General features: G+C 44.6%; 1 protein-coding gene and 1 pseudogene across 7 annotated transcripts in view; one reads left to right on the top strand and one right to left on the bottom strand.

The window, feature by feature from the left end:
• Positions 1-5,463, bottom strand: part of LOC124099478 (small ribosomal subunit protein eS24-like) — a 129,211-nt pseudogene extending 123,748 nt beyond the window's left edge.
• Arhgap17 (Rho GTPase activating protein 17) overlaps positions 1-25,619 on the top strand; it is an 85,600-nt gene that overhangs the window by 19,759 nt on the left and 40,222 nt on the right. For all 7 annotated transcript variants that reach the window (XM_046454609.2, XM_046454614.2, XM_046454610.2 and 4 more), the window contains exons 2-4: positions 15,282-15,321; positions 19,372-19,476; positions 25,000-25,073. In XM_046454609.2, the coding sequence (XP_046310565.1) occupies positions 15,282-15,321; positions 19,372-19,476; positions 25,000-25,073 (219 nt within the window). The remainder of the gene's footprint in view (positions 1-15,281; positions 15,322-19,371; positions 19,477-24,999; positions 25,074-25,619) is intronic.

Genomic DNA, 25,619 nt, shown 5'->3' with positions numbered 1-25,619 from the left:
TCCCCCTCCACTTTGTATACTGGAACTTGCATGGTGGAACTTCCTGGGTTGCATCTGATGTGTACTCATTGTAGAAAGCTAGAGTGAGTGTCCCTGAGTATCCAAATGTCAGTGCTACATGCCTTTAAAAAATATGAAACATTTTTGTTTATAGAGATACAGTCCTACATTTGCAAAGTAGTTTAGAAGGTTTCAGAATGTTCTCTTTTTTGCTATTGTAGTCTCCTAAAAGTCATGTGAGAATTTGATGCAAATATAAATAAAGTGAGGGCCAAGAAGGTCAAGTGATGTATTTTTAGATCATATGATTAGTTTGTGGTGGAACTAGGAACAGAATCTAGCATGAAAATTTAAGAGAAACCTAGTTTTGGTTCATGACATTGAAATTACCCTTCCTTCCTGCCTTCCTGCCTTCCTGCCTTTCTCCTTCTTTCCTTCCTTGGTACTGAGGATGAGCCCAGGACCTTGTGCATGCTAGGCAAGGGCCCTATCACTGAGCTGTATCCCAAGACCACCCCCTTCTTAAAATTGTGTTTTGAGACAGGGTCTCACTAAGCTGCCCAGACTGGCCTTGAACTTTCAGTCCTCCTCCTGCCTCAGCCTCCCAAGGAGCTGGATTACATGCTCAGTTTGAAAGTACTCTGAGGGTTCAAAGACTGGTTCACATTGTGTTGTTCATTTAATGGATGTCTGCCTCAGTTTCTAAACCCAGAAATCAGGAAAATAAAAATTGCCCTTTAAGGGTACTTATAATAGCATGAAATAACAAGTGAAAGTGTTTTCATAAAAGAGAATGTATAACTATAATATGGCTATTTAAAAACTTTTTTTAACTTTAGCATTGGAAATTTGGTATTAATTGATAGTGTCTCTCAATGAATTATACTGTGGTCTATGAATTGTGGTTTCTGTGTAAGATTAATTTCTTAACCAGAGAGAGCTTTATATTTTATAAATTTCCTTGGTACTTTGTGAAGGACTTTTTAAGTTGATAGTTGATAGTCAGTGATTGTGTTGTGCTGCTTCTGTTAAGAAGCTTCATGTCATGCCAGGATGGGAAAGTTAGGGTTCTAGGTCTCTGTTCTTGTCCTTGCCCCGCATAATTGTAGAGACCTCAGGTTGTGTTTTCATTTGAAAACTCAAACCTGATGCTAGTCCATTATTGGAAAGCCCCCAGTGCCTCCCGATGCCTCTCCTTCCTTAGCAGACAGCGCCTTTCTCTGTAGCCAGATCCCCCTCCTCCTTTCTCTGCCCTGGTAAGACCCCTTCCCAGTTCCCCCTGCCTTGACTCAGCTGCGTTGTGGACTGCTTCCCTGGAAAGCCTGTCTTGGCCACGTGGACCATTACTCTTCTGTTTGTGTTGCCAGGCCTCTCTGGACAAGTCGGTTATTTACATTTCTGTCTTTCCCAGGAGCTTCCCAGTGGTGGGACTGACTCATTTCTCTCTCTCTCTTTTTCCTGTCCCCAGTTCTTGACATTTAGTGAAAACCCCATAAATACGAGGTGAATGATGGGGTCTAAAATCTGACTGCCTGGGAGCAAGTTCGTCTGGGGTGGGTGCACCCAGGAACTGCTGGTGCAGGCATTTTTACAGCCTCCTCGCCAGTAGCATGAGGCACTGCAGCTTAAGGCGTTGATCCTCTGATGGAGGGTTCCGCTCCTCAGGTTCTGTTTATTGTGTGCCTGTGATTCGTTGGTGGCCTCATCCCACACAGCATTGTCAAGACCAGCCCTGTGTTGAGCTGAACTGCCTTCCCTGCCTGCCCTGCTCCTGCTCCTGCTTGAGGGTGGACATGGCTTTTTGGTTTTGTGTGGTCTGGGCTCCACAGTAACTTCTTCCAGAGAGAAGCTAGAACAGCTTGTTAACCCGGGAAAGGTCCTTCTTGGATAAGCCTCGGGAATCATCTGCAGGTTGTTGTAATTGGCTGTACCTCTCTGAGTAGCCAGTAGCCCTCACTAGGTGTCAGGAACTGCGATCAATGTGATGAATAATAGAAAAGATGGCGTTTTTGCACTCCTTCTACAGTGGTGTATCATTGCTGTTATTTCTCTTTTATAGTTAGAATTACTCTGTTTTACGGTGGAGCAGATGGACACCCATAGTTGCAGCTAAGAGGTGACGTCGCTGGGGTCTGTCTGATCCCAGAGCCCTGGCCCTTAGCCCCTGCCATATTCTGTATTCCTGTCCTCGCTATCCTCTCCCTAAAACGAAACTTGCTATCTGTATCCACCCGCTTCTTATCTGAACTCAGTGACTGCCTGCAAAATGTTAGAAGGCTAGAAAGAATCAGTTGTGACTCATGCACACAAGGTGGGTTCAGGCAGCACTGACCTCCAGAGAGCACTGATTGCCCATACCTGGGAAGGCTTCTGCTATGCTCCTGCCAACCCTTCCCTGCTGGGCCCCATGCCCTGCCCTGTTAGTTATCCTGCCTTCACCTGAGCTGTGGTTCTTCACCCTTCTACACAGTGGTTCCTCAGTGCCACCAATGCTAGGGAATTGCCTGGGGAGTTTTTTTTTTTTTTTTCCTTCCTCCAAAAGGGCCAGGATCTACCCCAGAGGAGTGATCCAGTTGTTCTGAGTTGGGGGTCCAGTCATTGGTATTATCATTTTTAAACTGTTTTATTGAATCATGTGTCATTGAAAAACAGACACATTCTGAGAAATGTCAGGCAACTCATCATTGCATGAACATCATGGCGTGTGCTTACACAAACCTAGACAGTGCAGCCTGCCATGCACCTGGGCCAAATGGTATAGATCTGCGGTGCAGCCTGATGCTCCTGGGGCCGAGATGCACAGAACAGATTAAATCAAGCCAGGAGAAATGATGCAGCTGAGAGGTGCAGTAAACCTTAGGTGTCTGAGGCTACTGCTGGCATCACATCACACTGTTCAGAGTAAATTTTTTTCCTGTAAGTAAAAGTACATTCTACAATAATGATCCAAAATACAGTAAAGCCAGGTGCAGTGGTACATGCCTGTAATCCCAGTGACTCTGGAAGCTAAGGCAGGAGGATTGAAAGTTCAAGGCCAGGGCTGGGGATGTGGCTGAAGCGGTAGCGCGCTCATCTGGCATGCGTGCGGCCCAGGTTCGATTCTCAGCACCACATACAAACAAAGATATTGTGTCCGCCGATAACTAAAAAAATAAATGTTAAAAAGAAATTCTCTCTCTCTCTCTCTCAAAAAAAAAAAAAAAAGAATCAGCTTGAATTTAAAAAAAAAAAAAAAAAGAAAGTTCAAGGCCAGCCTCAGCAATTTAGCAAGACCCTAGGCAACCTAGTGAGACCCTATTTCTAAGTAAAAAATTAAAAAAGGGCTGGGAATATAGCTCAGTTGGTAAGCGCTTGCCTCATATGCACAAGGCCCTGGGTTCAAACCCCAGCACCAAGAAATAGAAAATAAAAAGGCTGGTGACGTGGCTTAGTGGTTTAGGCACCCTTGGGTTCAATTTCCAGTATTATACAAAAAAGGTACAGTCAATACATCAAGCAGTAGCGTAATGGCTTGTTATCAGGTATCAAGTACTGGACGTATGCTCTGCTCTCGTGTGGTGGGCAGCGCAGTAGGTTTGTTTATACCAACCGCACCGCAAATATGTGAGAAGTGCGTTACACTGGCATAGCACAACGTCATCAGATGACAGGAATTTTCTGCTTCTTTATAATCTTATGGGACCATCACATATGTGGCCCATCATTGACTTTATGTATCATAAAATTCACCCATTGCAAGTGTGCAACTCAGTGATTTTTAGTAAATTTAGAGTTATGTAGCCATTACCACAATCCAGATTTAGAACATTTTGATCACCTCAGATAAGCTCCGCTGTGGCCCTTCACAATTAGGTCCCATTCCCATCCTACCTAGCCAGCCACTCATGCCTTCTCTGCCCCTTTGTACAAATGGAGCCATCTGTATTATTTTCAGACTGCCCAGCATTGTAACTAATAGAGGTGGTTAAAAGCCACTTTTTAGTCCACATTTTTCCTTACTATTCTCTCAGTTCAGAGTGGCTCAGGAAAAAACAAAAATAAAAAAACTGAAACAAACAAAATAAAACCATAGGCCCCTCCCACGGCTGACTCTTAGATAAGCAGGGAGCTAAATGGCTGCTTGTGAGCTGCATTGAGAACTTAATGATCATTTGTGACCTCCTTTCTCTGGGAGCATGCAGAACCTGTCTCGGAGTTGGAGTGCCTCCCTGCCAGCTGTGGCCACAGCACTGAGTCAGCCCAGTGTGGAGAGCTGAGCACTTGACTTTGTGCCTTGCCTTTGGCACTTTTTTTTTCCTCTGGTGATGGAATGGAACCCAGGGCCTTACATATTTCTGGCAAGTGCTCTACCATTGAGCTATACCCTCAGCCCAGCTTAGACACTCTGCTGTGGACTTTTGGTGTGGCTTTTCAGCTCCTCCTCACCCTCTGTGTGGTCTTACCACAGCAGTAAATGGGCCCCGCTTCCTGTAACATATCCCCATAGGTCATAGTGCTGTATGCACTGTCCGCATAGCACTATCTTGCGAAATATATCTCACCTGTTTTTGCTTAAATAAATGTTGAAATCTCAAACTCAGCTGCCTCCTGGTTCAAGGAGGTACCATAAATGACTTGAGAAGAATGGGGCACTTGAAAGTCCCTTGGAGAGACAGTTGAGAGAGGTTGAAGAATGTGATTGGCGGAGAAGTTTCCTTGGACTTTGCCTGTATAAGCAGGAATTGTTGGTGGAACTGTGAAACAACCCACATGGTTAAAGTAGGACTAGGAAATAGATTCCATTCCATGTGCCAGAGGGGAGAAAGGCCAACTGACCAAACAAAAAACCAAGTGGATAAGCTTACATGTGCAGGAAAATGATAAAACTCCATTCCGTTTCTGTAATTCTTCATCTTAGTCATTTTTGATTGGAATTCAAATAACATTATGAAGATTAAGATTGATAAGGGTTTTTTTTAATGGAAAGGTTTCATAGTTTATTAATCCTCACGAAAAAGTCGCATAATCACCGCAGATAAAGTCATTGCAGAATCTTTACTCCTTTGACTTTTTGCCAGCACCAACATTGGCCTTAGCAGTCCCCCTGACTTTCTTCATTCTGTTCTTGCGTTCCTTTCGCTGTTTTCTTGAGGTCTTCTTCTTTTCATACAGGCCGTGTCTTGACAGTCTATGTTTGGGTTTATTTTTCTTCGCATAACCCAAGGAATCATAAATCATGCCAAAGCCAGTTGTCTTGCTACCTCCAAAATGGGTTCTGAATCCAAACACAAAGATGACATCTGGTGTGGTCTTGTACATTTTGGCTAATTTTTCTCGAATTTCTGTCTTAGGTACTGTGCTTTCCCAGGGTGAAGAACGTCAATGACCATTTGTTTCCGCTGAAGTAGTCGGTTGGTCATGAACTTCCTGGTCCAGATAGTTACTGTGTCATTCATGATGCCAGTAGACGTTCAGACACCCAGGGAGGAAAAGCTTGTTGTTGTTTAAAATGAAAAAAAAAAAAGTTATAATTCTATCTTAGAGAAGCTTGTAAATATGTGGGCAAAATCCCATCTTTTTGGGGAAATAATTCAGAGTATAGAATGATTAAATCTGTATTTGATCCTTCTCCTTCTGAGAAATATCTTTTTCTTTTTCATGTTCTGCATGGGAGATTTTTTTCCTAATGCTATGCCTTTAGGATTCTGTAAAGTCTTTTAAGACTTTCTAAACTACTTTGTGGAATGTGTAACAAATTGTTTTATGTATTAAGTGTCAGAGGGTCCTTTATTTTTAAAATCCAATTAAGTAGATTTCAGATTCCTTCCCAGAAATGTAAGAGGACAGCTGATCTAATGAGATACAGCAGTAAGAACTCACTCAGCAATCTGCCAGGTCACCATGAAATGAAGTCATTGCACCCAGCCATCACAGAGGCAGAGGCTCGGGAGGATTTCGGAAGCACTTGTAACAGTAGATGACAGGGTTGCATAAATTGGAATTCCCCGGAACTGAAATGCACTGTGGGCAGCAGTGTTGCTGACCTGTGCGCAGTGTTCTCATTCCTTGATCAGCCCTAGGCAGATATTTCCGGGTAACCAGAATTTAAAATCAGTTTTTCAAATGGTCTCTCAGGGTCCCATTTCTTTTTTTATTAATTAATTTTCTTAAACCAGTGGAGGTCATGGGCATGCGCCTAAGGAAGCCTTGGCTGCCCGCCCTTCCCTGTCCAGCTCCTGCTTTGGGTTCCTGCTCCCAGCCCCCTACAGGGCTTTTACACCACTCCCCCTTCTTCTTCTTCTTCCTCTCCCTATCTTCTTTTCCCTTTTTTGTTAGTAAAAGCAAGCCTCCCTTCCTTGCTATTTAAATAAGGCTTGTTACCCAGGCTAGCACAACCTTAGGTTAATTTTTATTGATTGATTTAACTCTTACAAACCTATTTGCTAGATGAGAAACTGGCAGAAAAACTGTGCTTGTGGGTCAGAACTTGAAACCAGGGCAGTTTAGATCCATAGTCCCAGCTTTTAACTACCACACATGCCCACTTCTGGAAGAGTCCTTCTCCCTGACCTCCCTGGGGCTCAGTCTGGTCTTTTTGCTGGGGCCTGGTGTGTCTTTCTTGCTGACTTGGATTGTGCTGATCAGTTATCTGCTCACCAAGGTAAAGGGCCACTTCTGATTTGGTTCTGTCTTCGCCCTTGCTGATGGCCTGGTATTCAGAAAGGCTTCTAAGGGGATGCTTTGGAGAGAAGGAATTCTTCTCTAAAATATAAGCGACCTTTCCAGACTGGTGGCCTCCCAAGAGTATATTCTGGAATGTTCCCATCTCTGTATGTCCCCACCCCCCCGTGCCTGAAAGGCAACGAGAGTTCAATAATTGTGGCTTAAATACTCATTGATTCAGCACCAATGTATGTGACTATGACATGTTCAGTCACTGCTGCACTAGCAGTAATTTGGGGTGAAGGGAGGCATAAAAAAAAATAAGACCAGCAGAGCCACCGTCTCACGTGTGAATGTATCAACCACAGAACTGCAGCACTGTGATCTTGGGTGCAATGGGGCGCCACTGGTGTGTGATATTAGCCTTGGTGGCCTAGCCACATGTTTGCTGCCCCTGTGTAGACAGTGCCTGCGTGCTGGAAATGTAAGCCCCTGCTCTGAGGCCGCAGGTGGCTGAAAGGGTTCAAAGGGAGCAATTTGGTGAAGTCTTGAAAAGCCAGCATCTCTCGACCTCTAAAGTGCTAGTTGAGAAAGTGCAGAAATCTCTCTTCAAAGTAAGAAAGATGTGGATTTGGGAAGTGATTAACAGGGATTGAAGTTTCTTGGGAAAACATACTTAAAGTAGATCAGGGGTGACCAAACTGGCCTAAGGGCCAAATTCAGCTGCAAAAGGCTTAGAGTGGTTTTTGCATTTTAAAGTGGTTGAAAAAAATTTGAAGAGCAGTAATATTTTCTGACACAGGAAAATCAGGTGCAATTCAAATTTCAGTGTCCATGGAGTCTGATTGGGACATAGGGTTGTCATGGATTTGTTATCTGCAGCTGCTTTTATGCTTCAGGGTAAGAGCAGAGTCGTAGCACGGATGGACGAGAGGATCTGCAGGCCTGAATCATGTATTCATTGTTCTTCCCAGAAAAACTTAGCTATAAACCATTACATAGGAGATTGTATTTATTTAGATCTTGTCCTGAAATATGTTTATGAGTAGAGATCATGAAGAAAACCCTGTTATATTACAGTTTTCTGGGAGGTAGAGGAGAGAGTAGTTTCTGATTTCTTTCTGTCACATTGTCACCAACGGTGGGCTGTGCCTACACATTGGTACAGTATTACCAGGGGTAGCCACTCCTGTCTATTTTGCCAGCTGCTCCTTGAGTGTAAGGCAGAATGTTGAGGAAGAGAAAGTTGCACCTCAGGCTGGCCTCATGCCAGTCCTGAGTGATTCTTAAAAGCCAGTGTGAAGGCTGCCCACCACTTCCTGGAGAATCACTGATGTGGATCCTGAGTTGGCCAACACTTTCCACTAACAGCCCACTGGCCAGTACTTTGAGCTCTGAAGGTCATACGGTCTCTGTCACATTAACTCAACTCAGCCATTATAACCCAAAACAGCCACAGATAATACATAAACACGAGCTTGGCTGTGTTCCAGGAAAACTATTTATACATGCTGGCATTTGAATTTCATATGATTTTTATGTGCCACAAAACCTTATTCCTCTTTTGGTTTCTTTCAACCACTTAAAAATAAAAACTGTGCTTAGCTTCCCAGGCCATACAGAAATAGGCCATGAGCTGGCTTTGGCCTGCAGGTGTAGTTTGCTGACCCTTGGGATTAATAGATCATGTGTCCCTGACTCCATAGCGAGGCATTCTGGAATCAAATTCGAGCCTGGTTGTGTTCCACTAGTAATGTGGTCCTAGGCAAGTTCTCTCAGTACCTCACTTTCTTCATCTGTAAAATGGGGATAATTGTAGCTCCTACCCCATAGGGTCCATGTGGGAATTAACAGAGAATAGATGTAGGTGCCAGCTCAGTGCCTGGGGTGTATGAAGCATTCTGTAAATGTTAGCTGCAGCAGTTCTTAGCTATTAAGTCTCTAGAGGGACCCCAGAGCCTTGGTGGAACCATTTATGACAGGAAGGTTTGGCACTCTTGGCAGCCTTCAGTCCACCATTGGAATAGTGTAACAGGAAGGTGGAAGGTTTGGTGCTACCTTAATTTCATGCAGTTAAGATTGATCTATTTAAAGGGGATAGGTTAACGTACTTTCATCAAAAACAAAGATTTTTATTCTGACCTGTAAAGATGCCCTGGGGTGTGTGTTTGTGTTTGTGTGTGTGTGTGTGTGTGTGTTTGTATGATGTGTGTATCCTTGTGTGTTAATGTGTCCCTGGAATCAGGATTTTTTGCCCTTGGTACTGTTGACATTTAGGACCACTAGCAGGCAGAGTATGCTCCCCTCTGTAAAGATGTTCCTGTCCTGATCGCCAGATCCCGTGAATGTGTTAGATTGGGTTTAAGTGGGGATTAAGGTTGGAGATGGAATAAAAGTTGCCTCTTAGCACAGAGGGAGATGATTTGGGATTATGCAGGCGGACCCAGTGCAGTGACTGTGGACTAGGGAGCAAACAGTCCTTCAGAGGGAGCTGTTACCGGGGAAGAAATGAGAGTTGGCTTTGGCTATGCAGGAAAGGGGCCAAGGAATGTGGGCGGCCTCTAGAAGCTGGAAAAGGAAGGAAACGGATTCTCCCCTGGAGTGTCCAGAAAGGAATTCAGCCAGTGCTGACACCTTGATTTTAGCCCAGTGAGACCTATTTTGAAATTCTGACCTCTAGAATCATAAGAAAACAAAATTTTAAACCTCTGAGTTTGTGGCAGTCTGTTACAGCAGCAATAGGAAGCTAATACAGGCCAGGTAATCTTTTATGTTAGTTATGGAAAGCGATGCACTGAAGATTCTCAAAGGCACCCTGGCCTCTGCTCACCAGCCACACATTGCAGATGTCTCCAGACAGTGCCACGTCTCTCCTGGGGTGGGCACTTGCCTCCAGTTGAGAATCACTGAAGGTTAGAGCAAATTGGGAAGATCACATGAACTGCTAACAGTAGTTCCTGCTGAGAGATGGGATTAGAGAAATGGAGTAGTAGTATACTAGTATAGTATAGATGGTTTTACTTTTTGTGTCCCCTGCCCCCAGTTTTAGTGATTGTGAGTTTTACTGTGGAAGGCAGTTCTGTACCCACATTTCTGCTTTTTATCTAGTTTCATTAAATTTTTTTCTTATTACCTCGTGTGAGGTAAAAGTTGGCCTTTCAAACCTTTCTTTTTAAAAAAAATTTTTTTTTTTAGTTATACATGGACACAATATCTTTATTTTGTTTATTTTTATGTGATGCTGAGGATCGAACCCAGGGTCTCACACATGCGAGGCGAGCGATCTGCTGTGCCACAACCCCAGCCCTCAAACCTTTCTCTTTGGCAACATCTGTCCATCCGTCCATTCACTGTATTTTCCTCCAGCACCTGCTGTGTGACAGGTGCTGGGGGACAGTGATGACTGGATCTGGTCTCAGCTCCCATGGGGGCAGCTGTCTGGCAGGCAGGGGTCGGTAGTCTCTGCTTGCAGATCACAGCCCATGTTGATGGTGTGGCCAGCCCATTTCTGTTCTTAACTTGAGAGTCCAGGGCTCCCTTAATAGAGGTTTTATGAAAGCATGTGGAGTAGTCAATAGTCAGTATCCTGGGGTTCACAGTAGTGGCATTTGGGTGTTGGGATAACAACTACTTTACCAGAAATTGGTCCATAACTAAGACATGGAAATTGTCAGGCTAATTGGAAGTTTTCCTTTGACTCTGAGCCCTGAGCGTTTTCTGTCCTTAGAACAGCCTGATTTGGCAAGCATTATTTTTATTGTTGGGTCACTCTGTCCACTGTTTTTTTTCCCTTCAGGTGCCTTGACATGTTCAGTCCGTTGAAATTTAATAAATGAAAACAACAACAACTGGTCAAAGATAACTCACTTTATACTTACCTGGCAGAGGAAATACCATGATTAGCAAATATAATTTTTTAAGATTTTTACTTAAGATTGGGAATATTTCTGTTTTTTCCTTGCCTAGTAAGTGGGGTGAAGGCAGCATCTGGTCAGCCATAACTGGAGGGTTGGATGTCACTCTGTGGAGTCAGGGGGAAGGTGGCCTGTTCTGGCCTGCACAGCACTGCTCTGCTGAGGCTTTGGAGGATCAAGGAGGGCAAGGTCTCATGCCTTCGCAAAAAGTAGATCAAAAGCCCTCCCTGATGGAGTCCTGGTTGGAATGACCAGTGGAACTGTGGGGTGGCTCGCATAGGAAAAAACAAAGCCCAGAGTAACATGGCGAGTGGGAAGTTCCTTCCTGATTCGCATTGTTTTTCCAGTTGCCCAGACAGGAAACACTCCAGTGTGTTTTCAAGCACGGAACATTGGACACAAAGGAGGCCCTGACAAAGCACAAAGTTGAAGTCTGTGCAGCAGAGTCTCTGATTTAGAACAGCCTGATTTGGCAAGCATTATTTTTATTGTTGGGTCACTCTGTCCACTGTTTTTTTTCCCTTCAGGTGCCTTGACATGTTCAGTCGGTTTAAATTTAATAAATGAAAACAATAACAACTGGCCAAAGATAACTCACCTTATACTTACCTGGCAGAGGAAATATCATGATTAGCAAAAATAATTTATCTCAGGAAAGACCAGCAAGTTTTTATGGCTAATTCCCTTGGCTATTGAATGAGCACCTTGGCCAATATATCTGAGTAATTGCTGAATTTTCTTAGGTAAAAATTCTTGGTAAAGATGAACACCCTAAAAATCATTCAGCATAGAAGGCCTTGGACCAGTTATAGTGAAGAGGGAAGTCGGACCCCATCTTGGGAGTGGTTCCTACCATTATAGCTGAGGTGCTCAGAGAGCACCCTGATTTGCATATTACCCACCACTGTCATGATCTGTCTGTTAGAAGTGATGATAGTTGATGTAGCTCACTTAAATAGTTTCATTTGAACTCTGAAATCTGGGTAAGAAGACAGACACATTGGATCCACAAGGCGAAAAAATAGGGCAAATTTATTTTTAAACAGTGCGTTAACATTTTCATGCAATATGTTCAATATTTTTCAGTCGCTAATACCTTTTCAGATAAAGTCACTTTAAAACAAAGGGTCCAGTTCCTTTGGAAAAAGGACTGTAAATATATTTATTTTCTTTGCATTTTGGATACTCAAGGTACATGTGTTCTTGTGCTTTTGTAGATTGTTAGTTGTGCCTGCTTTGAGGTACCTTAACCATATCAATCAAACTATTTGAAAATGTAACATTGTATTTATTTTTTTGGGTGCTATGGATTGAACCCAGGGCCTTATGCATGCAAGGCAAGCACTCTTCCAACTATGTTATATCTCCAGCCCAGTAACATAGTATTTTTTATAATGTGGAACTATGTATACATGTAAAAAAAAAAAGTAGTTAAGTAATCAAGGTTTATTACAAAATATAGTGGGGTCTCTCCCTACTCTTTCAGAGATTCTCCGACTACCGAATCAACTAGTATGAAAGTTTAGCTGTTTATTCTGGAATTCACTCATATCCATATTTACAGATAACATGTTTACACTGCTGTGCTGTGGATCAAGTGTAGTTATTGTCTCTTGACTTTCTGTTAGGGTAAATGAGAGTTTAGGGCCCCTGTACACCCTTTCCCTCTGCTTCCGCACCACCATCCTTCCAATATTATTATGTTATAAAGTTTGGTTATGTTAGTGTTTGGCATTTGCGTTGTTAGGTCCAATAAATTATTTGCAGCTAAGCATAGTAGTGTATTGTAACTATCTTCCTAATAGACTTTTTATTTTTCCTGAAGTTAATGCTTGCTTTTTGTTTTTGCATTTGCTTTATTTATTTATTTGTTTGTTTTAGTGGCTGTTGCAGCACTGTGCTCATAAATTCAGAAATCTTTAACACCTGGCTCTTTCTCTCAAAAAAGCCATGGTTTGAAAGGAGGAAAATTTTTTTAATTGAAATTGGTTCGTATTTGATTTAAAAAAAAATATATATTTTTATAGTACATAAATTATATTAACTTAAATATGTACATCTATGTATAAGTTTATATATGTGTATATATGTGTGTGTGTGATATATATATGATATATATATATATATATCCCCCCCTTCTTTTGGTGCTAGGGCAATCCCGAGGACCTTGTATGTGCTAGGCAATTACTCTACCATTGTGCTATACCCCTAGCCCATGTGTTTGATCTTTTATTTCAGATTATCCATGTGAGGTCACTGGAAAAGCTCAAGGTGGTTGTCCTCAGCCAGCATTAGTGTCAGCACACTACCATGCTTTTACTCTTCTCCGGTAGCCCACAGTGGGAAAGTAAAGCAAGTTCTCCTCTTGTTATTTCAAAAATAATTTGTTTTCTGATAGGACAAATCTGCTGATTCACAGATTGACTGTTTGCTTTTGAACTTGTGAGTGTTAATAGGCCTTGAGACCTTTTTCTGTATACTTAGACATACATAAGGAAGAGATTTCAGAGTTGAAGTGGGGGCTTATAGGGACTGTGTGGAGTTTTAGACTTTGGCTAGAGAAGAAAAAAAGCAAAAGTTACAAAAGCCAGCAGAGGTATTTTGCTAGAGGAAGGGTGAGGCTGTTGGTGGGAGGTGTGGTGGGATCCCAGGAAGCTCTGGTGGTCCTGGTCCCTGCTAGGCTGACCGTCAGGTTTCATTTTGAAGCAGCTAGTCTGACCCAAGTCAGTAGGACCCTGCTCCACTTCCCTGACTGGCGTGGCTGCTAGTGTTCAGCAGGTCAGCAATGCCCAGAACCACATGTGCCAAGCAAGGGCTATTATGGTATAATTTGGTCTGCTGCTAGTGGAACTTGTTCATGGAGTTGAGCTTCTGGGAGCTGCGGCCTTGACTTGCTCGCTAGCCTCTGATTCTCCGGCCTTGGGAGGTTTGAATCCTAGCAGAGTTCCGGTTTTCTGCAGAAACTGGTGAGTGAGCCACTCCTGTAGGCCTCTCCAGGTTAACTAGGACACTACTGTGGTGACTTGTATTGGTATCCTCTGTGTTGATGCCCAGTTTGGTCAACATGCCATTTCCTGAAGATACTTATCCCTTTGCCCATAGCTGGTGCTTCTCTGAGCTTCATGTTGAGTTTACTTGTGGGTCCTCTTGGTGTTTCTTTTGCATTTACTCATGGCTGAGACCATGCAGCTCTGCATTTTGCTGTAGAGTTTATAAAAGGCCAGATTTCTGGTTTATTTTGGCCCCTTCCCATCTCTGCTCACTCTTCGGTGCTGAAATGGTCTTTTTTCTTCTTAAGAATTTACTTCTTCATTTTAATGGGAATTTGATAGAAGTTTTAAAAGACCTGGCTCAAATCACTAATTGTACCAGAAGTCTACAATGGCATTTATACTGTAGTACTGCTGGGTATTATTTATGGCAATGATGCAGCCATTCTGAACTGCAGAGAAAAGTGCTAGTCAGCTTTCTGTCACTGTGATACAATACCTGAGAAAATCAATTATAAAGAGGAAAGTTTATTTTGGCTCATGATTTCAGAGGTTTTAGTCCATGGTTGCTTGGCCCTGTTGCTTTGGGTCTGAGTGGCATGGTACATCATGGCAGGAGCACATGATAGAAGAGGCCTGTTCACCTCATGGTGGCCCAGGAACAAGAAAGAGACAAGGACCTATGGTCTCTATGCCCTTCAAGGACATGCCCCCATGAGCTAACTTCCCACAACTAGGCCCTACTTACAAAATGTTCTGCCATCTCCCAGGTGACCAACCCCTTAACACATGAGCCTTTGGGGGATATTTCCAGACCTAAACTAAGCAGTCTTCAAAAATTATTCTGGTTTGGCAAATGAGACTTTAGGATCTTAGAATGCACCTCTTCTGATTGCTGCTACCCTACCATCTTGGTTTTCTGGAAAGGTTGGTGAAGTGAGCAGTAGTTCCAAAAATAGCCTAGGGAAAGTTCTGAAAATACTTTGTTTCTTTTTGAAGTTAGGGAGAAACCTGGTGGTTTAGACTTGTGTCATTGCTTATTTCTAGATTTGTGATGAACTTGTTTTGGGAAGGCTATGAAACATGGAAATTATCTTTTTTTTTTTTTTTTGTGGTGCTGGGGATTGAACCCAGGGCCTTGTGCGTGTGAGGCAAGCACTCTACCAACTGAGCTATATCCCCAGCCCGTGGAAATTATCATTTTAAGAACTGAATGTTGGGCTGGGGGCGGAACTCAGTGGTCCAGCAGTTATCTAGCATATCTGAGGCCCTGGGTTCAATCCCCAACACCTCAAAAAAAAAAAAAAAAAAAAAGAGAAGACTGAAGGTTAAGTTTTGGGAGAAGAGTCTTCTCAGAGCATGTTCTGTGGACTTCCTGCAAGGGAGTTCTGAGCAGGAAGGGACCTGTTAGGAATGGAGGCCCTCACTCCAGACTCAAAAGAGAGTCCTCTGTGGTGCCATGTGGAAATTGGCACTTGCCATCAGCCCCACTTTCGGGAATGCTACAGATGCTCAAGGCTGAGAACCACCATGTTCTTGTGTTGGGTCTCTCCCCTGCAAATTTTTGTTTATTTTAGCTAAAGTCACCCTCTGATGTAAACACCGGTGGAATTTCCCCCCTTAGCATTCATTTCTGCCTTATTTGTTTTAAACTGGAAGCTAATAATTTTTAAGTTTCATGAGTCACTTTTCTTCCCTGGGTTTCTAATTCTGTATTTTTGATTTTTTCCCACAGAGCCGAGAAAACAGAAGTCCTCAGTGAAGATCTGTTACAGGTAACAAAGTAAAGTTTTCTTAAAATAACCTGTTTAAAGTCATACTGTGAGGAAAGAGTCCAGGGCTGAGGGTGTACCTCTGTGGTAGAGAGCGTGGGGCCGTGGGTTTGGTCCTCAGCACCGCAAAAGACAAAAACCAACCAGCAAACAAAAACTATAAATGAGAATTGAAGCTTGTGGGTTTTAATTTTTAAGTGGAATAGAATAAATGAGCAGGAGGGAGCGTCGGTAGAGTGGCTGGTGATGGAAAGGGGATCTGAAACCGTGGTGTCGGTTATGAAATTCAGACGGGGCTGGTGCACATTCAGGTGCAGGGTGCTGGGTGGGGAGGGGCCTGCTTACGTCCCTCGTGGGCCGAGGCTCTGATCTGCTGCTGTGCTGAGGCCCTTGGTGGGACAGGCCCCTCGGCTGAGGCAGAGGCCCCATCAGCCCCAGCTCGTTCCTCTCACCGTTGGGCCCCAGCTCCAGGCTGCATGGGTCCTGAGGAGCTTGTGCTTTCAGTGATAGTGCCCAGACCTACCTGAGGCCCAGGTGCCTCTGCTCAGAAGCCCAGACCCTCTGCCCTCCCTTTCTTCCAGGGGACTCTGGCCAGGGCTGTTGTACTCAACCTGTCAATAGGTTCCCTAACGTTGGGGTTGGGAGCTTCTCCTGGCAGACGCTGGGCCGCCAAGGTCCTCCCTTCACCAGTCGCAGAGCAGCCAGGGGAGGACAGACCTGGCCAGCCTCCTCCTGCAACTGCGAGCAGGTTTACTTGGGAGGGTTCCTGAGACCCAGGGTCTGCTCCTAGGTGACTCTCTCCCTTCCTGTGTAGAGGAGGGACTGGCACAGCCACCACGACACAGGCCAAAACCTTCTGAATGATGACAACCATCTTCAGGTAGAACACTGTGTTCCTTGATGTCCAGGAGCAGATTGTTTCCAGGCTCCCCAACGGGTTCATAATTTGTGCTTACCCCAAACATAAAGGGTCCTAGTTTTTGCACACCCCCCTTTATTTTCATATAATACCTAATACAGTCTAAGTGCTGTGTAAATAGTTGTATTATTTGGGGAATAAGGACAGGAAATTAAAGTGTGGATATTATGTACAGATGGAATTTTGTTTCTCTCTCTCTCTCTCTCTCTCTCTCTCTGTCTCTTTTAAAAAAAAATTTTTTTATAGTTGTAGATGGACAGCATGCTTTTATTTGTTTAGTTTTTTATGCAGTGCCTCATGCATGCTAGGCAAGCGCTCTGCCACTGAGCTATGGCCCCAGCCCTCTTTTTTTTTTCTTTGGTAGTGGGGATTGAACCTTGGAACACTGAGCCACATCCCCAGACCTTATTTTGTATTATATTTAGAGTCAGGGCGACTTCAGCTAAAACAAAGGCCTTTAGCTAAAACTTAAGGCCTTGCTGAGGCTGCCCTCAGCCTCTCAGTTGTTGGAATTACCGGTGTGCTCCACCGTGCCTGGCTCTCAAACATTTTTGATACATGGTGGATCAGTGGATGCAGAACCCTTGGAAACAGAGGGCCAGTTGATTTTTTTTTGTTTTTTGGTGCTCAGGATTGAACCCAGGGCCTGTGCTCTGCCCCTGAGCTGCATCCCCAGCCCTTTTTATTTGAAGACAAGATCTTGCTAAGTTGCCCAGGCTGGCCTGGAGCTTGTGATACTCTTGCCTCAGCTTCCTGAGTTGCAGGGGATACAGATATGCACCACTGCACCCCACTTGTTGGTTTTTCTTCTTTTTTTCCCCCTGTTGTTTGTTTGTAAGGTTTTTTGGTTTGAGGATAGAATCTATTTTTTTTTTTTTTAATTAGAGGATAGAATTTTGTAAAGACTTATTAAAGAATCATACTCATTATTTCTTTGTTGATTTTTTTTTTTTTCATGTTTTAAAATATTTTTCAGACTTTCAGAAATACTGTTTTGGCCATTTAAATGTTAACCAAAGTAGGTTTTCATATTGGTATTTTCCCTTCACATCCCACATCAGTCATATGCATCATCTCACTTAGAACCCTGAGGTCCTGAGACAGGCAGAGGACCTTGCAGGTCGGCACAGGCCTCATCCTTGTCCCTTTGTGCAGACAGCCACTGGCATCTGAAAGGGTTGCCGGTCTCTAGAAACTCCTGTCCTACTACACAGGTTCCGAGTCCACATCTGCCGCCACTGCCACAGAGGTCTCCGCACCCTGGGGTCTGCTGTTTTTAATGTGGAGAGTAGAGAGTGGCAGCCAGCGTGAGCTCTGGGTTCGGCCCCAGGTGTGTCTCACTGGCGTTGTGTCCTCGTGGTTTTCTTACCTTCCCCTCAGTTTCAATGCCTCTGCGACCAGGGTCTTGGCAGTCTTCACACTGTGGGGTTGTTAGGAGGGTTAGTGAGTTGTGGAAAGTACTGATCACGGACCAGGCAGTGTGACTGCTTGTTCTTACCACCACACCAAGCCACAGAGGTGCGTGTTGCCGGCTTGTGTGCCTGGCGAAACGCCCCTCGGTTTTCTCTTTGATTTCCTACTTCTCTCTTAGATCTCTGTTAGAATAATATGAAGCCTTTTTTTTTCCTTTTTTGTTTTGGGGATTGAACCCAGGGATGCTCTACCACCGAGCTACATACCAGATCCCAGCCCTTTTAAATTTTTTATTTTGAGTCAGGGTCTCACTAAGTTGCCCAGCCTGGCTGTGAATTTGCCTCCTGCCTCAGCCTCCTGCCTCAGCCTCCCGAGAGCTGGAATGACAGGCGTGGTTAAGGGCTGCCTTTTGTTTTGTTTGTGTGAAGTTGCCCTGCAACTTGGATCCCTGGAGGGAGAAGCCAGGACTGACTTACTGTTATTTTTCTAATACCTGGCACAGGGACTCAGCAGATTTGCCTCCGGTTTGTTCACAAATGTCAAGCGAGTGCCTTCTGATCCTGTGACAGACGGCGTGCAGACGCTGGTTGGGAGATGAGTGGACAAAGCAGACAGGGTTCTTGTATTTGCAGAGTTGACATTCTAGTGGAAATTGAAATAAAAATGGAATTAAGGAAAGCCATTGTGAGACTTGGGTCTTGGTAATTGGGGCTCAGAAAGCAAAGCTGCTGGTGTTGTGGGGACCTTTTGAGAAAGAGGCACAAAATATCTCATGGGGTAAGATATTGTGAGGCAGTCAAGATGTATTCTGCTTTGAATTTGTTGATTTTTCTTTAAAATAGAAAGCATCCCCAAGGGCTTGTGCTCCTTGGTGAGTCATCAGAGTGCACATTTCTGGCATTCCTTCCTGTAAGAAGCCGCTCTCTTTGCCATAAACAGCCATCTCCCAGCAGTAGTATTTTGGGAAGCTTCTCACAATGTGTGGGTCCCCAAGTCATGGTTCTTACTGCTGGCCATCTATTCTGCTCTAGAGATTCATTCAAAACAAAACCCACTCCAAACCCAATAAGGAATAGTTTTCTGAGCATTGATCAGGAGTCTAAATGGTGGAACATTTGTCAGTCTGATGTCCTGCGTGTGGAAGGCTCCATTGCTATGTGCTGGAGACCAGGCTCTGGTTGTCCCTGTGACAGCTTTTCCCACTTGGCACCCAGTCTGGGCCTGGACTGGTCATTTGCAATTCTGCTTGGTTGCACTCAGGGCTTTGCTGGTGCATAGCGGGTGAATGGACAGCCACCACTTGTTCTGACAGTAAGGTTGAACTGGGACTGTCCCCTTAGCCTGCAGACAGAGGCCTCCGAAGCCTTCAGTACAGGAGGGTCAGGGTTCTCAACAGGGTGGTTTCACCCTCCTGGAGATATCCCACAATGTCTGCAGTCATTTTTGGTAGTCACAATTTGGAGAGTGGGTGCTACTGGTGTACTATGGGCAGAGGCCAATGTGCTGCTGAACACACTGTTGGCTCCTGTCAACCTGCAGCTGCCCAGCCCAGAATGTCCACAGTGAGAATCCCGGAGTGGCGAGTGGGAGCCATTTCTACCCAGACCCAAGAGCTGCAGGATTTTACTGCAGAATGCTTTTCCTGCCTCCATGCAGACAGGTGGAAGGAGGTGAGTTTGTCTTCAGGCCTTGCAAACAACTCTTTGTTTCTGCCTTGTCAGATCGAGCGGCGCCTGGACACTGTGCGGTCAATGTGTCACCATTCCCATAAGCGGCTCATGGCATGCTTCCAGGGCCAGCATGGCACCGATGCCGAGAGAAGACACGTAAGTATCAGATGTGACCCACAGCAAGGCACCTTTCTTGTCTTTTGGGGCTTATCTCCTCCTGGACTGACTGGTTTTTCCCAGGTAGCATTGGCAGGTTGACTTTGGATGGGTATGTTCTGTCACCCTTTGTCCTGTGACGCTCCCTGGCCATAGCATTGTTTTCTTGCTTAAGACATCACCAGGCTGAAAGCCCAGCTCCCCCTGAATCTCTTCCAAGTGCCTTTAAGGATTTGAACCATTTGTCATTGATAAGAGAATGGACATGTCAGTTGGGAATCCCTGATGGCAAAAATCTGAATGCTACTTAAGATGACTCAGAAAGGAGAAGTCCAGAAATTGGAATGGGGTTGAGGTGGGCTCACCTCTCATTTCAATAATTAATACAACCAAAACCTCAGCCTCATGCTTCTCCCCCACCTTCTTCACACCTGTTTTATCTGAGACAGGCACCTCACAGCTGCAAATTGGCACCAGCACCTTTCTGGGCTTCTTGCTTCTTGTGTGTTCCAGAAGCAGAGAGAAACTCTTCTAGTAGTTTTCTTGGTGGAGTAAGGAAGTGCCTTTTCCCACGCCATTGCCAGATAGAAATTCCTGTCCATTGCATTGATCTTTGTCAAGCCACATTCCCTAGTTACCGTAGGCAGGGGTGAGGCTGACTGAGGGGAGGGAGGCACTGGTTGACCTAAACTGGTTGGGCCAGCCCTGGAGCCTGGGCTATGTCTACTTTCTGCTCACAGGCTTTATTGAGGCTGAAAAAATCCCTAAGAAAAACCAGGGTACTGTCACAGAGAGGAAGGGTGGCCTCTGGGAGAGCTATCCGGTGTCCACTGCTGCATGCCTTTGTTCAGAGCATTCGGGACCTCTGTGCCACCAGTAGACCCAGCAGTGTGTATTCACCTAGCACTTCTGTCTTTGTGTTCAGGCTCCTGACTTACAAGCATGCACTATCCTTATGAGTTTGGTCACATTCAAGTGACAGTTCACTGGGAAGCTAGGATTTGCTGTTTTGTCATTGGATTTCTCAAAAGGAAGAACAGTTATACAGATATCTATCACCCTTCTTTTGTATTTCCTACAGATATTTGTAACACACCTTGACACCAGGGTTATCCCTCCCTTCCACAATAGTTAGAATTATGCAATTTTGTCTGGTAAGAGTGGATGTTTGGCTGGCGAGGTGCACACTGTAATCCCAGTGGCTGGGGAGGCTGAGGCAGGAGGATCTTGAGTTCAAAGCCAGCCTCAGCAAAAGCAAGGCACTAAGCAACTCAGTGAGACCCTGTCTCTAAATAAAACACAAAATAAGGCTGGGGGTGTTGCTCAGTGGTCTAGTACCTGAGTTCAATGCCTGGCACCAAAAAAAAAAAAAAAAAAGACGTTTGCACATGGCCTGTGGTCCAGAAATGCTTGCTGCCCATCTGCCCCTGAGCCAGCCCCGATGCTCGCCCACTGCCTGCTGCTCCTCGTTCTCTTGCCTCAGCAGCTGCTGTGTCTAGCTATTTACTGTTGCCTTCTCAGGTGCTTCTCCCTGCTCTCCAAGTCACATTCTTTGGGCCACCTCTGTTTTTGCGGGTTCTAGCTAGTGGGTTTACTTTTCAGTCATTGTCAAACAAGCAGAAAATCACAGCCCTAGACTCTGTTAGCACACACAACCAGTTCTTCGCCATGTGTTGATGCTCTTGAGCCTGTCAGTACATACAAATGTGGGGCTACTGCATGTTCCCTTTTATGCCACCTCTACCCTCCACGCTGCCTGACTCACAGGCCCTTGATTCTCCCTGTGGATACCTTTTAGATTCCTCACTTCTGCTCCTACCTCTGCCCTGATGCAAGACCTGATGAACCACTGCTGGGGCTGTTGGGTCACCTCCTGTGCTGTTTCCTGCCTCTGATTTCCTTCCTTTCCATTCTGTCTCCAACCTGATCGCCAGAGTCAGTTGCCTAGTACACAAATCAAATGTGTCATCCTCCTGCCTAAAAACAAATTTTAGCTCAGTGGGCCTTTAGCTTAGGGACCAGAAACAGCCCTGGGTATATTTGGAAATGTGTTGAGTCAGTGTGCATTGCCATAGGACTGGGGACACTGTTGGCATTTGGAGGCTGGGAATCAAGATGCTAAATGTTCTCTAGTGCCTGGTGAAGTAATTCCATGCGGCCAGTGCCCCTCAGTGCTGTGGTTCCCATTGCTTGGGACAAAGTCCATGCTCTGTAGCATGTCTTAAGACTTTATAATCTGATCCCATTTTGCCTTATCAGCTCCTTTGTCCCGTTTTCTCTCATTCTCATTTTTCTCTCATTGTAGTCCCCAAAGATGTCACCATCCTTCACAGTTTATGTCCTGTTGTTCCTATTGTCTGCTTCGAGTTGCTGCCCAACTGTCATATACATTCATTAAAAATAAACAAAATGGCTGGGGTTATAGCTCAGTTGGTAGAGCTAGCCTCGCATGTACGAGGTTCTGGGTTCAATCCCCAGCACCAAAAAAAAAAAAAATATATACACACACACACACACACACACACACACACACATATATAAAAATGGGACTGAGGTTGTGGCTCAGTGGTAGAGTGCTCGCCTAGCAAATGCAAGGCCCTGGGTTCGATCCTCAGCACCACATAAAAATAAATAAATAAAATAAAGGTATAAAAATAATTTATCAAATATCTTCTATGTATGAGTTCTAGAGAGATGAGTAAAATGTAAGTGTTCACAGACTGGGGGGTGGATACCACCACATAAAAATAAATAAAATAAAGGTATAAAAATAATTTATCAAATATCTTCTATGTATGAGTTCTAGAGAGATGAGTAAAATGTAAGTGTTCACAGACTGGGGGGTGGATACATGCAAATGGGTAATCGGGGCCAAGAGTGGGCACCAGAGGAGGAGGGGCAGTCAGGTAGGCTTCCTGGAGGAGGTCCTGCCTGGGCTGGGAAAGGGGGAGCTTATTGGCAGTGGTGGGCATTTCCAGGAAGCAGGAGCAGAGATGCCTGGCCCTCATTTCTGAAACCTACTGCATTAGCTTTCCTCTTTTCATCCTGAAACAAAGGTCAAAGACAGGGCTCAGAGTGGAGGGAAGAGGAATCCCCATGACAACGGTGGGAGAGGATGGTGACCACAGAGATCATGCAGTAGAGGAAAGTCACAGCAGTCTCTGGAAAACTCAGTGGGGTCTCCCAAAAGCCCTGCCAGGAGCTCCCTTGAGTGTGAAGAGGCAGGGATCAAGTGAAGAGGGGTGGAGCTGGTGGCTTTCTCTGCCTGAGCCTTCGTTAACATGGTCCAGCTTATGTTGTGGGTCACCGGAGACCTGAATTAATTAATTCTTTCTTTTTTTCCTTTTATTTGTTCTTCTTAGATATACATGGCAGGAGACTGTATTTGACATATCCTACATACACAGCGTATCACTTATTCTAATAAGGATCCTATTCTTATGGTCATATGTGATGTGGAGTCACACTGGTCGTGTATTCACATATGAACATAGGAAAGTGATGTCCCATTCATTCCACTGTCTTTGCTACTCCCATTCCCCGCTTCCCTTAGAATTATTTTTGTTATATGTAATCATACATTTTACAAATTGAGACTTAAGAGCTTTTATGTTCTTCCCTGGTGGTAGCTACTCACCCCTAGGGAGCCTGAGGCCTTCTGTGGAGTTGAGTGTTGGTGGGTGACACCTTCGCTATCGAGTGTACATGTCCAGCAGAATCTCCTCACTCATGTACTCCAGGAAGCAGGACTGTGGCTTTGTGGTCAAGGCATGGAAGCCACAGACTACTTACAGACTGGCATCTTGAATTATGAAAAAAACCCCACAGACTTACGGAGTTCCAGAGTTGGAGAAAGTGTATTTTTTTATTATTATTACATTTATCTTACAGTTGACCGCCTTTTGAAAAACTAGAACATAGGAATTGTCCTCTACTATTCTCATATCTTTCAAGTTCAAGATTGGGGAGCCAAGAGCAGCCTCCTCATGGGGCAGAAGGAGTCCATTGTTTATTTTTTAGAAAATAACTCGGAGGGAAGGGAGATGGGTAGATATGTTTATTGTTATTTGTTTTTTCTTTTTAAAAAATATTTATTTTTTAGTTTTAGGTGAATACAGTATCTTTATTTTATTTTTATGTGGTGCTGAGGATCAAACCCAGTGCCTCACACGTGCTAGGCGAGCGCTCTACCACTTGACCAGCCCTTATTGTTATTTATTCTTAAATTTCAATTTATTACTTTGAATATGTTGTGCAGTTGCATAATCAGACCACAGAATATTCAAAAGAACATAAAACGAAGTGTCTGCCACCCTGTCCCCTAGGCACACTGTGCTATCCTCCAGAGTCACCAGCATTAGCAGTCTTTTGGCTAATCTTCCAGGGCTATCCTCTATGCCACCAGCTGGTGTGTGCACAAGTATATCAGAGGGAGTCCTTCAGAGGCAGAAGTCAAGTGATGTGCTGAATGGACCCTGTGTCTTGGGCACAAGTGCCCTTTCTGCTTGGAAGGTACAGTGACCCGTGGTGCTGCACGTTGAAGCGCCTTCTCTTAGCAGGTGGTGGTGTTGCACCCTGCCCACCTGCTGCTTTCTTGGCCTCTCCTGCCAGTGTTCTGAGATAAGCCACCAGCCAGCAGTGAAGACTGAGCTCAGGAACTGGGCTCAGGCCATGGTCACAGAGGTGTGGCTCTCCCTCCCCACTGCAAAGTGCCCCTTAATCTTTCTGGGTTTTTGAGTTCTTTTCATTATAGAGGTCAGGTGTTCCTGTGGTCATTGCTGGCTAAGAAAACAAACCACTAATAGGAAAATGATTTGCTTTGTGCTTAAAAACATTTCCACGCTTTGTTTTGAATATTTATCTGGCTTACTTTTAGATATTTAACTATAACTATCACTAAATTTTAGGATTATAGCCAAATTAAGACCCAGTTTAAGAATGTTATAGCACAAATTTTTGAAATTGACCATTTCATTGCATTACTCGTGATGAGCATTTGAAGAATAAGGGCTGGGTATGGAGCACAATACAGACTGAACATCCTGATCCAAAATCCAAAATGCTCTGTAATCTGAAGTTGCAGATTTCATAGCATTTTAGATATTAGATTTTTGGATTAGGGATGTCAACCAGAAAGTCTACACAATATTCCAAAACCCCAAATGCTTTTCATCCCAGGCATTTAAGATGAGAGCTACTCAACCTACGTGCATTTGATTAACTAGTGATAGTAATGGCAGCCACAAGAAATAATAGCCGCTAATGTTTTACTTAATGTTTACAAGTACTCCCTATGCACCAGCCACTTGATGTTGAATATCTGCTTGGTTGACGGACGGCCCCTAACTTAGGCACAGAGGTGACACGACACAAGTGAGGTCTGTGAGACCAGAGCTGGCGCCCGCTGCCTCTTACTCATGCAGTGTGCCTGGAGGGAGAGATCAATGGCCAGTGACTGAAGCAGATCATTAAGCAGGGGCATCAAATAATAATGAAAAAAACATGCTGTTTTCTTTCTTCCAGAAAAAACTCCCTCTGACAGTTCTCGCTCAGAATATGCAAGAAGCATCCACTCAGCTGGAAGACTCTCTCCTGGGGTAAGAGTTGACTGCTTTCAGAGAGGAGCGGCTGTTGGGTCAGGGAGAAGCGTGGGCTGGTGGTGTTCCAGCACCACCTGTGGGTGGGTGAGGGGCCATGAGCATGGTGTTGTGGCTCATCCGCCAGGAGAAGGCCTCCGCCTTACAGGAGAAAGTGGGTCTGAGCCTCTGGGTTGCTGGAGAATCTTTTCCTGGGTGTCAAGCTGGAGTGGTGGTAGAGCCACTAGCATAAGTAACTGATGGGGGCTGAGGATATGCCTCAGCGGTAGAGCAAACTGCCCAGTAGGAGGGAGGCCCTGGGTCCACAGCACTGCCAAAAAAAAAAAAAAAAAAAATCACCAGTGACAGGGCCGTGTTTATTCCCCTAAGCCTGGGGTATGAACAACTGGCTCCCTTCCCTGTTCCAGGTGTCAACTTAAACTCTCTCAGTGCCTTTCAGCGCTGAAGAGTTACTTCCTTTAAGGGTGGTCACCAAAATATCAGTGGTGGGTGTTTCAAAATAGTGTATTTTCTGAACTAGTTAGATTTTCCTTGGTTGTTTCATCT

This window comes from Marmota monax, unplaced genomic scaffold (assembly GCF_021218885.2).
Source record: "Marmota monax isolate L192 unplaced genomic scaffold, Marmota_monax_Labrador192_F-V1.1 WCK01_AAM20220418_F8-fsc00086, whole genome shotgun sequence".
In the NCBI taxonomy this organism is placed as follows: Eukaryota; Metazoa; Chordata; class Mammalia; order Rodentia; family Sciuridae; genus Marmota; species Marmota monax.
Note: the sequence above shows the minus strand (reverse complement) of the source record. Positions and strands in the feature narration are given on the sequence as shown.